Here is an 11,667-nt window from a genome sequence, read left to right as displayed (position 1 = left end):
GGGGCGAAACAAAGATTGACCCCAAGGCCGGAACTTTGTCAGTGTTGAGCAGCCGTCCTTTATTGACAGTACTGGGGTGCACCGCGGATAAACGCGCCCTTAAGTGCTCCGACAACATCACAAAAGCAAAAACCCTCTCTTTTCACAAGTCATTACACAGTCATGTTAAATCCCGCCTAGTCCACGCCCACGCTATATTTATCGCTGTAATTATTTCACGGTCTCTGCTCCCATCTAGCGTCCTTTTATTTAATTACATTTACAGTCTCTTAGAAATACATCTTTTTAGTCCATAAATAATTCCGTTGTACTCCTTGTATCTTTTCGTTTCAAATGACTTGTTTCACAGCCTTTCAAATTACTTCAATGCTGGAAGTTGACTGGTTACTTGTCAGTTCGAAGATACATGCTATCTATTTGCAAAAGTTATGTTCCTTTCCCAGTTCCTATTATCTAAAATTTAGAAAATTCTCAGCAAGTTAAGCAAAATCAAAGGTTCTTGTACACATAACTTTAGCCTAACATAACTCTATGTTAGTTCTTTATTAAATGTTTTCTATTAAAGTGTTAGTAGAAAAATTAAAATCTTTAAAAAACTTATACTAATAAATTCAAACTTAATTTGGAATATAAAAGATTTAGCAGATAGTGTTTAACAGTTCCCTTTCAGTTGTCTCATTTCCAACTCATGAAACTGATTCTTCTGTTCTTTGTTCTTGGTTGGGTAGTCTCACAGCCTTGGAGGCTGGTTTCTGATTGGTTACCACTTTTAAGCAATACAAAAACATCTTCAAACTATGTGTCTTACCTTAAAAGTTATAGGATTCTCAGGCAAATTTCCCAGACAAGGAAAAATGTCAACAACATTAATATCAGGCAAGTTTCTCAGGTAAATTAAGCAAAAGCATATAACAGGATTAACAACCTTTTTCAGGGTGCAAAGAGCGTTGCCTTTATTTATGTTCGTGCCACCCCGCGCTCACACGGAGGTGCCTGCGGCGGTCTGGAGCCTCACACGGAGGTGCCCTCGGCAGGGGGCTCAGGCTGTGCCTCCTTCTTGTTGTCCTCCGGCTTCATGGCAGGGAAGAGCAGCACCTCCTGTGGACAGTGACAGCATCAGCACCGCGCACAGGTCTCATGAGAACAGCCCCAGCCCAGCTCAGCCTCCCCAGAGCTGAGAAGGCACAGTGAAGGAGCTTTTCCTAGGGGGACTGTGCTTCTCCAGGCCTCTGACACGGCTGCACTGCCTGTCACTGGTCTCCAGGCCTCTGACACGGCTGCACTGTTGTGTCACTGTTGAGGAGGTGGCCAGCTTCGCAGAATGCCATTCCCTGCTCCCTGAAAAGCCTGCAGTTGGGCACTGCCACTGCCAACGCTTACCTTGATGTTATTGGAGTCTGTAAGGAACATGGTCAAGCGATCAATTCCCATGCCCCAGCCGGCTGTAGGAGGAAGGCCGTACTCCAGTGCAGTGCAGAAGTTTTCATCAATAAACATGGCTTCATCATCACCTGCAGCTTTTGCCTAAATGAGGAAGTTAATAGTAAAAGGTGGATTGTACAGAGCTAGATAGCACCACTTCTTCTACCAAAAAAGAGGAATACTAGTATTTGTAGCAGCCATGGAGCTGATGAAACCTAAGCCCTGGACAGCTGTGGAGTAACAAATGAAGGAACTGGACAACTGTGGGGGTCACTTGGACAGGTGCTCCCAAAACAGCTCCAGGCTCCGTTCCTTTCCCACCTGTCAGTTTCCTTTCTTGGCAAAGGCCCAGGCTCTTCAGTAAAAGCCATCTTCAAAGCCATACAGCAGCAGATGACAGCGGAATTAATTGCTTTTAAAAGCTTCCCAGGTTCTTTATTGCTTGCAACCCCTCCTTTAATTTTTTCAGAAACAACTAAGAAGCATAACTGTTTGAATCATCAGTAGCTGCTCCATGAAACGTAATTTAGGGACTGCCTTTTTCCTCTCACTTAGAAAAATTAAAAAACCCTACACTGAGATAGTGACTAATGCCCTGACAGCCTCCAAGTGACAAAAGTCATAATAACAAAAAAGCAGACTAGCCGTCTCAAATTTAGAAAATGCCAAACATGTCAAAACAACAGCAAACATTTTTGCCCAGTTTCAAGGAAGACTTTGCAAAAGACTTAGAGCAAACTTTTCTGCCTGAAAGCTTGAAATGCAAACTGTCATTCTCCACCTTAACATTAAATTTTCAGGCAAATTTTCATTCAATACATATAGTCCTATATCTGCAAAGTCTAACTATAATCATGAGACAGCTACAGTAAATGTACATACAACAGATGAAACATAACAGGCATCTGTAGTATTATTCATTCTGACTGAACATTTTGAAATTTACTATCAAGTAAGTAAGTTAACATAAGTCTATTTTACCGACTCTGACAATTGTTTAATCCTCTCAGGCACTGTGAAGCAATTAGAGACAATATAAAGGACAGCTTTGTTTCTGCAAACCACATCATCTGACCTCAATCATTTGGGGACAAGCATGCATTCATGGCTGTGTATACCTAAGTAATAACAAAATGAGTTTCAGTCACTCCTTTAAGAGGCCTATTATTTAGAGAAACCTAGCAACATAAATTTGCAAGCTAATAATTTCCAATCTGCAGCTCCGTTCTGTGAGTCAACTTAAAATATTAATAACTCAGTTCAGGACATTAAGCTATTTCTTAAACAGCATTCAAACTCTTACTGGACATGAAAATTTACTTAAGAACTTAAAGTATAATGTTGTATGACTATGTAAATACTTAGTTGGGGAAAAATAACTTTCAACCTAGGCAAGACACAGAAAACACTTTGCACATTTGTGTTTTTCCAGATTAGTACTTTAGGTAGAATAAAAGGGAAAATATTCCAAAACAAAGTTGCACTAAAAAAACCTAATCAACAGCAATGTTTGGACTTGTTTACCTTAGAGAGTAAGGCTCCTTACTTTAGAGAGCAAGGTTCCTTTAAGAGGAATTGAATTTTAATGACAGGCTTTCACTTGAGTGAGCAACACTCCCCTCAAAGCAGTAACTCTTTTCAGCAGTAGGTACCAATGACTGATTTGGAGGAGCCATAGGAAATACTCTTTGCTTACACATCTGTATCATTGATTCACCATCAGCAAGACATCATACCTTGGCCTGATCCTCAAAGAGCTGCCGTTGTCGGATGGGATCGTTGAGCTCTGTGTATGCATTGCACACTTCCTTCTTCATCACAAAGAGTTCGAAGCGTTCGGTCAGTCCTGGACGGGAGCGATGCCTGTGTGAAGAAGGCAAAACAGCCAAACCTTAAAATTAACGTATTTATTGAAGCAAAGAGCACATGTATTACTATGGGGGACTGTGCACACTTGGCATTAACAGCTGTCAAAACTTTGACATGCTTTTTCCCTGGATGATGGGTTTCACAGCTCAGGAACCAACTTTGATTTGTGTCAGAATTCACAAATTAGCACACAACATCAAAATCTCTGTTTTCACATATGTGACTTCTTTTTTTTTTCTTTTTTATAAAATAGGAGTAGAGCATTTAAAAGAATTACATACTGACTGTGACTCATACTCTTACCATTTGGCAAGAGGACTCATGACCTGTGGGTGATCACAGATGAATGTAGGGTTGATACATGTGACTTCCAGGAATTCACCAACTAACTGGGAAAACAAAAGTGAAACAATTACATAGAGTACAAAAACAAATTACATAGAGTACAAAAACAATATCACTTTCCCAGCACTGCCTTCACAAAGCATCCTGATTTCTTCCCTTTGCTACTGAAGGTGGTACCATAAATTCAAAGAGTTTCCCAAGTAATAATTTCTGATCACGGTAATGTCTTCATTAACAGAGAATGTGTGTCCTAGTCAGGTAAGAAAAATGACATAGCTAAAACTGTATAATAATTCACTTTGCATGTTACAGCAAAGGCCAAAAAGAAAAGCATCAGAAGAACAGCTATCAGACAATGTTTGGGTACAGCTGACAGAACTACATGCTAAGCCTACCTGTTTGGTGATGATACACACATCTCGCAGACAAAATGACATGAGATAAAGCAGATCTGCTTTAACCAAAAGACACCAGCTATCAAACCAAAATTCTCTAGCACTCAAATTAAGCAGACATAAGTAAACTACATTTTAGTGTAGACAACACAAAAGAAGATTTTGACACAGCAAGTTTTCTCACTCTAATACAGCAATAGCTGAAATGCACTTTGGCACAGTTTCCCAGCTAAACTTCTTCTCTTAAGAGGCTTCTGTTGATACAGATAAACCCTCAAAGACATTAGGATTATAAAAACAGCACCCTTACTTACTTTGTCAAGAAGCCTGGCTGTTGTCCTGGGAGGTGGACATTCAATGTCTCTCTCTGCACAAAGATTATCAAAGAACTTGCGAGTTTCTGAAATTGTAAACAAAAAATTAGAAAAGCCACCCCAGCAATCATTTTTTGTTCTTACTAGATCCTTCAACATGTTTTAGAGTGATTTAGAAGATCTTAATGGTAAACATCATGGAAAACCATGGGCTTAAATGTCAATCTAGAAAAATAGTGTCTTGCTTTAATAATTTACAGTAAAATATAAGTTATGTTATACTTCAGAAATTTGATACCACCATATGACTGTGGACAAAAAAATCACTAAGAAGTGTATGAATTTGTTTTCTTATGTCTATTGATTCCAGGAATAAAATAGCACATAAGTACATTTTGAAGAAAGTCCCTAATAATCATACACCTAAGCTACGATTGCAGGCACAGAAACTCAACTGTACAAAAGACAGAAGAAATAAGAAGTAAAAAGCTGGATCTCTTCAACAGATCAGGAACTCCCCACATCACACCTCTTGAGTACATCCTTTCACATATACCCAACAAAGGAAGAGTCAAAAAGAGTCAGATCCTGCCAAAGACTGCAAGGTATTAAGGCTTCTTTCTGGATTCTTGGGTAAACTGAGAAAACCACAGAGAAGTAATCCCATGCATTAGCACTACCTCAAAAATGCAGCTGACAAACTGCAGGCTGAGAACTTCCTACCTCTTTTGCCTACTTTCTGTCAATGAAGAATTATAGGACATTCACATTCAGCATCTAACCTTCAGTTTCAAAACACTCAGTCGGTGGAAATTTCACTCCCAGGGCCTTTTCCAGATCATACACCATGCTGATTCGCCGGAAGGGAGGGGTAAAATCTATCTCGTACGCCTGTCCATCTGGACCGTCTGGATGATAAGTGATCTTGTAACTCCCAGTAATATGTTTCACCATCCCTACAAAAGGAACCTCGAGTTTAGAAGAAGAGTATGCCACATAATAAGCAATTCTTCCAGAGATTCTTCCTCTTTTGTTATTAATACTGCATACATCACCTGAAAGCAACTTCTCTGTAATGTCCATCAAGTCATGGTAGTCTGCATAAGCCATGTAGAATTCACAAGTTGTGAACTCAGGATTGTGGGTCAAATCGATTCCTTCATTCCGGAACTGACGCCCAATTTCATATACTCTGTCCAGACCCCCAACCACCAACATCTAAACAAAATGGAATTGTAGTAAATATACTGACTTTTTCAAAAGACCTTAAAGAGAGCTCGAACACACACAACTGCAGCACAATGAGACAAGTCCATCTTTCTTCAAGAATAACTCTCATTCGCACTACATTTACTTTTTTAAAACAGTTTGAAGAATACAGGCTTAGCCATGAGAGGCTTGCATTCTACCTTATGGTAAAGCTCTGGAGCAATTCTCATATACAAATTCATATCCAATTCATTGTGGTATGTGATAAATGGTTTTGCCACAGCTCCGCCTGGAATTATATTCATCATAGGAGTTTCAATCTGTAAAATAACAACAAAAATTGTCCTGTTTTCATCAAATCTGTTTCCAAAACAGAACTGCACAGATCAAGCAAACAAACGCACCTAGTTTTGATGAAAAATCTTTGTACTTCACTTATTGACATTTCACTATATGAAATATATGAAAAATATAGTCAAACAATTCTGAAGTGCATTTCTTTCATGTAGTCAGTAAAAACAAATTATATAATTGATCTGTTGCTACCAAGAGCCATTCGTATTAACTACAAACATGAACCTGCTGTTACCAAAGCCAGGAACAGCACCATGACATTACCACAAAATCCTCTCTCTCTACACTGCAGAAAATGAAGTTCAACAAAGCCAAGTGAAAGCTCCTGCACATGGGTCAGGGCAATCCAATTTTACCCACAGGAAGTAATCCCTGCTTTTATCTCCAGCAGCAAAACACCATTTCAAAGATGTTTCCACTTATTGTACTGTAATAAGATAAAAACAGCAGTAGTTTGGAGTACTACATTGATAAAAGTTTCCCAAGTCATAACCTCACCAACTGATGAATAGTCTTAACTTTAAAAAGAGAAGAAAGGAATGGCTCCCGTTACATTAAACTGATAAAACACATCATGCCAAGGTAATTATATTACCTCTGTAAGTACTTTGCATATGAGCCTGAATATAAAGCACCCTTGAAGCTGAGAAACTCTAAACACTTCTAGTATTGGAAGAGAAATAAACACTGAAGCCTTACCTCAAGGAAGCCCAACTCATCTAGAAAATGCCGAAGATAAGTGATGATCTTTGCACGGGTTATAAATTTCTGCCTCACATAATCATTAAGAATTAAATCCAAATATCGCTGACGATACCTAGTTTCCTGAAAAGAACACATACCCTTAGAACAAGCTACATAAAACGTTATGGAAAAAATATCAAACCAAAACTAATGTTCCTTTGTTGACCGACAACATGAACAGGTACCAAAGGTCATCCATTCAGTCCTGTCTGTGGCATTCCTGCCCAGGGCAGGGGTGTGGGAATTAAATGATCTTTAAGGTCCCTTCCAACCCAAACCCTTCTGTGATCTGTCAAATTGCCTCCAAGACTGGCAGGTATGACAAGTACCTTATCTTTGAGACCAAAATGAAGATGAGGCAACATGTGCAGGCATGGAGACAACAGAGTGATTTCATAAGGAATAATACTCAGTTCCCCTTTCTTTGTTTTCCCAGGATTCCCCTCTACACCAATAATGTCCCCACGACGTAGCTTGTTGTTAACAAGGAAATACTCTTCCTCGGATTTGTAGAAGCTGTAATTACAAAACAAATGTAAGCAGGTTTGTTTAAAATTCAATCTTCCAAACTGTCCTCAAGTCTCTCCCAAGACCAAATCCCTCAAAAAAAGTTTACTCAACAGGGAAGACAAACACAACATCCTAAGCATAACGTTATCTGGTTGCCTAAGCCAACCCATAGACGAAATAGAGTATTCAAATACAGATCTCTAGGCCCCAAAATACAGTGCTGTATAGAATGCTACTGGGAATACCTCTCCTTACCTGGAATTTGCCATGATCTGCAGCTTGACTCCTTCACCACGAAGATCATAGAAAATCAGTTTCCCTCCAGAGGCACGCTTTGCATGGATTCGACCTAAATATCAAAGCATGCAGAACATCAGGAAAAGTGTCCCCAGCAGAAAGGAAACAGGGACAAAAGCCACAGAATTATCACTTAGACAAAGAATCATCATCTCTGCACTGAGCAGAGCAGGAGTACTGCCACTGAATCCAATCCTATGCCATGAGAGCTTCAGGTATGATCCTGAAAGCCCAGGCAGAGCAAAACTGTTGCTGACTGTGAAAGAGAAGCAGTTAAGTCTCAAAGTTAATACCATATGCACTTTGGGTCCTGAAGCCCACATTACAATCTGATCTAGTTGTAAGGGATGCTGCACAGGTCCACTCAGTCTGAAGGGACATGTCCCAAATCGTTTAACATTGCTACAGACTTCACAACTGAGGATCAGCAAAATTCAAAAAGAGACCAACCCATCAATAAAAGCAGCTAAGACTTTACATATTTCTGTATCCCACATAAGCCTTTACCTGCCACTCTCACTGTAATGTCTTTCAGGTGATCTCCTGGCTGCAAGTGACTGTACTTGTCTATAAAATCTGAGAGAGATAAGTCCACATGGAACTTGTGGGGATAGGGATCTTCACTGGTGCCCTTCAGCTGCTGGATTGCATGGCTACGAATCTTGAAGTATTGCTGTCACCAGAAACAAACAAAACCAAACGATTTTATTAGAATCTGAAAATATGTTACAGGGTGCAAATCAAAATGCAGCTGCCCTTATACCGGAAAAGCCATTTTGTTACTCACGAAGAAAAAAATAAAATTTAAGTCAATAAGATTTATTCACAGAACAGCAATAAGCACAAGGCTAGATGCTCACATTTGGATCTAAGCTTTCCTCATCAGCTCCAGCATTATTCTCAGAAGTCAAGGAAGGCTTATTTGAATCCTTTTCACTTTGCTCTTTCTGCTTTGCCTCTTTTTCAGCTATTTTTCTCTCAGCCTTTAAACGTCTCTTCAGCTCACTGCAAAAGAGAAACCAGATGTAGCAGGTACCCCGATACTTCTACAGGGAAACATTTACACAGTAAGATTTTGGCAGAATCCTGCCAAATAACCTTGTCACTTCTCTTAATCTGCCCAAAAGTCAAGATAATGCTTAAGCACGTTTAAACATTTTATTCTTTGAACTCTTTTACTTCATATCCTACGATAAAAATACTCAGGGAAAGTGAAAGCGAAATTAAACAGTAGAGACAACGCCTAAGCGTCCAGGGGCATTCCACACCCATTTTACTACAATAAGCCTGGTAGCCCCACGCAGCGTGAAAGTGAAACAAGGCAAGGTCCCCACTGCAAGAGGTCAGGCGAACGGAAGGTTCCCGAAGCCGCCTTCGCGGTCCGGCCCGTTTCCCCAGGGCACTCAGGCTCCTGCCGCGCTCCCGACCCCGCCGTCCGGGACTCCGTGAGGACAGAACTGGTCCGAGCCAGACGCAAAGCACCGACCTGCTTCGGTCATGAAGCGCCTGCCGCCATCGGAGCGCGGGCGCGGCCCTCCAGGCCCAGCCGCGGAGCCGCGCGGCGACGGGGCTCAGCATGGGGCTCCGCCGGGTGCCTTGGCGGAGACACGCACCGGGTCAGCCGGACACTCGCCTCGCCTCGCCTCGCCTCGCCTCACTTTCACCTTCAACTTCACCTCCCCGGCCCGGCCCCGCCTGCCCGCCCACCCTCACTTTTTGCTCAGGTGCGACTCGGTGTCCGCCGCCTCGCACGCGCGCTCCGCCGCTGCCGCCGCCGCCATCTCCCGCTGCCAGCACCGCCTTCCCGGCCTCCCGCCCCTGCGCGCGGGATAATGGCAATGGGCGGGCACGGGGCGGTGATGGGGGCGGGCTGGGGGCGGTGATGGGGCTGGGCACGAGGTGGTGATGGCGATGGGCGCGGGGAGAGTTGACGATGGGCGGGTTGGGGGCGGTGATGGCGATGGCGATGGGCGGGCGCGGGGAGTGTTGGCGATGGGCGGGCCCGAGGCACTGATGGCGGGCGGGCGCGAGGCGGCGATGGCGGGCGCCGCGGCGGGGGCGGCGCGGTCCCGGTCGCTGTTCCTGTGGGACGACGGGCGCCCGATGCGGTTCTACGTGCGGCCCGGGGCGGCCAAGCTGCGCCTGGCGCCGCTGGTGCTGGCGGGCGGCGGGCGGCTGTGCCGCGTGCAGGAGCCCGGGGCCGTGCTCCTGGCGGAGCCCGGCGAGGCGGCTCCCGGCGGGGCCGTCTCCACCGAGTACGTGACGGAGTGCGTGGAGCGCAACGAGCGGCTGCCGCTGGAGCCCTTCGTGCTGCCTGCGCCGCCCCCCGCCGCCGCCGCCGCCGCCACCGCCTCGCGCGGCCGCCTGGCCTTCACGGAGGCGGAGGACGCGGCGCTGCTGCGGGCGGTGCGCGACGGGGGCGCGGCGCGGGCGGGCGGGCGGGCGCTGTGGATGGAGCTGGAGCGGAGCGGGCTGACCCGGCACAGCTGGCAGGCCATGCGCGACCGCTTCCTGCGGCACCTGCGGCCGCTGCTCGGGGGTGAGCGGGGGGCACACGGCGGGCAGGGCGGGGGTGGCGGGGCCGAGCGCGGGCCCGGGCCCCGCTGAGGCCCCGCTGACGGTGCCCGCGTGTTTCCGCAGAGCCCCTGCAGGCGGAGGAGAGCTCGCAGGTCTCGGGTCTCTTCGCGGCCAATAACCAGGAGTTCGAAAGCGCGGAGGTGAGTGGGGCCAGCCCGGGCAGCAGCGGTGCCGCGAGCGGCTCGGGGCCGACCCTTCCTGGTGTCACAGGCGGCAGCATCGCTACGCATCATAAACAAGTGAAATGCCTTTGCACCGTGACATCCCTTCTGCGGCTAAAGGGGAGCTTCTTGTGAGCTGTCAGCTACGCAGCTTGTGATGCACGGGGCCTTGCTGCCACAGATTTTCTTAACTTTGTTCCCTGCCCAAGTTAACATGAGGAGGTTTATGTGATGGGGTTGTCACGTTAAAACCTGCACTGGCAAATAGAAGTCATCCTTTCATCTCAGGCATAAAATGTTCCTGCAGCTGCATCATCACTTTTGCTTTTTATGCTCAGTTTGTTCAAAGTCTCCCTTGTATTTCATGCCTTTCTATGATCAAGTGTATCTTCATTAACACATACAGCTTAACTTCAGTAATTGAATTTTACTATGCTTAGTAATTTCTGAGGTTTTTATATACTGCAGAGTCACAGTGGAAGGTAGTTGGTAGCAGTAGTAAAAAAAGCTGGTCAGAAAATACCATGTCTAATTGGTGACTCCACTTCTTTTACTCTCAGTCAGAAAGCGACACTTCGGACGTTTCAGAACTTTCTACACAAGATGGAGGAGGAAATTCCCCAGGAGAAACAGCATCTGATTTGAAATCTGGACTGGAGGACTCTGCTTTCCCTGACACTCAGTTACAAAGGGAAGAAAGACCAACAAGCACTAGTTCTTCTGGTGTGGTGGGAGAAGTAGTAAAAACTATGCAGCAGTTCATGGAGAAGTTCAGTGTGGACCTGTTCACTGTTACACAGGCCTTTCTGAAAAACAGTGGTGAAGTGGAGGCTACTTCAGACTTTCTGCAGATGGGGCAGCGCTTGGATGGGTACCCTGTATGGAGCAGAGAGGATGATTTAGAATTGCAAAAGGATGATGAACATGTCAGAAATAAATTGATAGCCAAATTTGGAGCTGAAAATGTAGCAAAGCGGATAGCATTTAGGAAGAGTTAGCAAGAGGAGGACGACTGATCTAGGACTGTGGCAGGAACTTTAGAGTCATTTCAGAAATGTGATGGAAAATTTGATCAACATTATAAACTTTCAATGCTTTAAAGTAATTTTTTTTAATAAAAGGCCCATTTTTATCTCTACAGGTTGAAGTGTTGCAGCTTCCTTAATGCAGGCAAAGTAACACATGTACCAGACCATATATTCTAGTTGGAAAAAGTACACCAGCTTCCAGAGCCATGTCCAATAGTAGAAGTAGGAGAGACAAGTTAACTAAGAGTGCCCAGAGTTAAGGTATCACCTAAGTTGTGTTTAAGAGAGAACACCATTGCTAATATACAGTCACAATCTGAAAAACTCGGTAATTCTAGCACATTGTGCTCTGGTCACATTTGAAGTGAATCCTATAAATCTGGAGATATCCACATTGCTAAGGTAGCAAGTGATCTGTAGATGTGTGTTAAAGGGAATCCAC

General features: G+C 44.4%; 2 protein-coding genes across 3 annotated transcripts; one reads left to right on the top strand and one right to left on the bottom strand.

The window, feature by feature from the left end:
* Positions 1 to 34: 34 nt before the first annotated feature.
* Positions 35 to 9,563, bottom strand: KARS1 (lysyl-tRNA synthetase 1). 2 transcript variants are annotated; one of them, XM_032701202.1, is made up of 15 exons: positions 9,424 to 9,563; positions 9,173 to 9,345; positions 8,320 to 8,464; positions 7,967 to 8,132; positions 7,418 to 7,511; positions 6,982 to 7,168; positions 6,608 to 6,733; positions 5,755 to 5,874; positions 5,401 to 5,563; positions 5,128 to 5,301; positions 4,346 to 4,431; positions 3,595 to 3,680; positions 3,159 to 3,285; positions 1,381 to 1,524; positions 35 to 1,098 (listed from the first exon to the last, which is right to left on the bottom strand). In XM_032701202.1, exons 2-15 carry the CDS (start codon positions 9,238 to 9,240, stop codon positions 1,012 to 1,014), a joined length of 1,773 nt encoding a protein of 590 aa, XP_032557093.1. In that variant the 5' UTR covers positions 9,241 to 9,345; positions 9,424 to 9,563; the 3' UTR covers positions 35 to 1,011. The 2 variants fall into 2 exon arrangements, with proteins under 2 accessions (XP_032557093.1, XP_032557092.1); XM_032701201.1 differs by lacking the exons at positions 9,173 to 9,345; positions 9,424 to 9,563 and adding an exon at positions 8,946 to 9,060.
* On the top strand, positions 9,460 to 11,335 carry TERF2IP (TERF2 interacting protein). The gene is made up of 3 exons (XM_032701204.1): positions 9,460 to 9,998; positions 10,100 to 10,176; positions 10,758 to 11,335. Exons 1-3 carry the CDS (start codon positions 9,473 to 9,475, stop codon positions 11,193 to 11,195), a joined length of 1,041 nt encoding a protein of 346 aa, XP_032557095.1. The 5' UTR covers positions 9,460 to 9,472; the 3' UTR covers positions 11,196 to 11,335.
* Positions 11,336 to 11,667: the final 332 nt, after the last annotated feature.

The sequence above is a fragment of the Chiroxiphia lanceolata genome, chromosome 13 (genome assembly GCF_009829145.1).
Source record: "Chiroxiphia lanceolata isolate bChiLan1 chromosome 13, bChiLan1.pri, whole genome shotgun sequence".
Lineage (NCBI taxonomy): Eukaryota > Metazoa > Chordata > Aves > Passeriformes > Pipridae > Chiroxiphia > Chiroxiphia lanceolata.
This window is presented reverse-complemented; position numbering and strand designations above follow the sequence as displayed.

Coding starts and splice junctions, on each gene's coding strand:
- TERF2IP (XM_032701204.1), top strand. CDS start 9,473: ATGGCGGGCGGGCGCGAGGCGGCGATGGCGGGCGCCGCGGCGGGGGCG. Junction 9,999..10,099: donor CCTGCGGCCGCTGCTCGGGG/GTGAGCGGGGGG, acceptor GTGTTTCCGCAG/AGCCCCTGCAGGCGGAGGAG. Junction 10,177..10,757: donor AGGAGTTCGAAAGCGCGGAG/GTGAGTGGGGCC, acceptor TTTTACTCTCAG/TCAGAAAGCGACACTTCGGA.
- KARS1 (XM_032701201.1), bottom strand. CDS start 9,037: ATGCTGAGCCCCGTCGCCGCGCGGCTCCGCGGCTGGGCCTGGAGGGCC. Junction 6,734..6,981: donor ATTTTGGTCTCAAAGATAAG/GTACTTGTCATA, acceptor TGTTCTTTTCAG/GAAACTAGGTATCGTCAGCG. Junction 4,432..5,127: donor TGAGTGTTTTGAAACTGAAG/GTTAGATGCTGA, acceptor TTACAATTTCAG/AAACTCGCAAGTTCTTTGAT.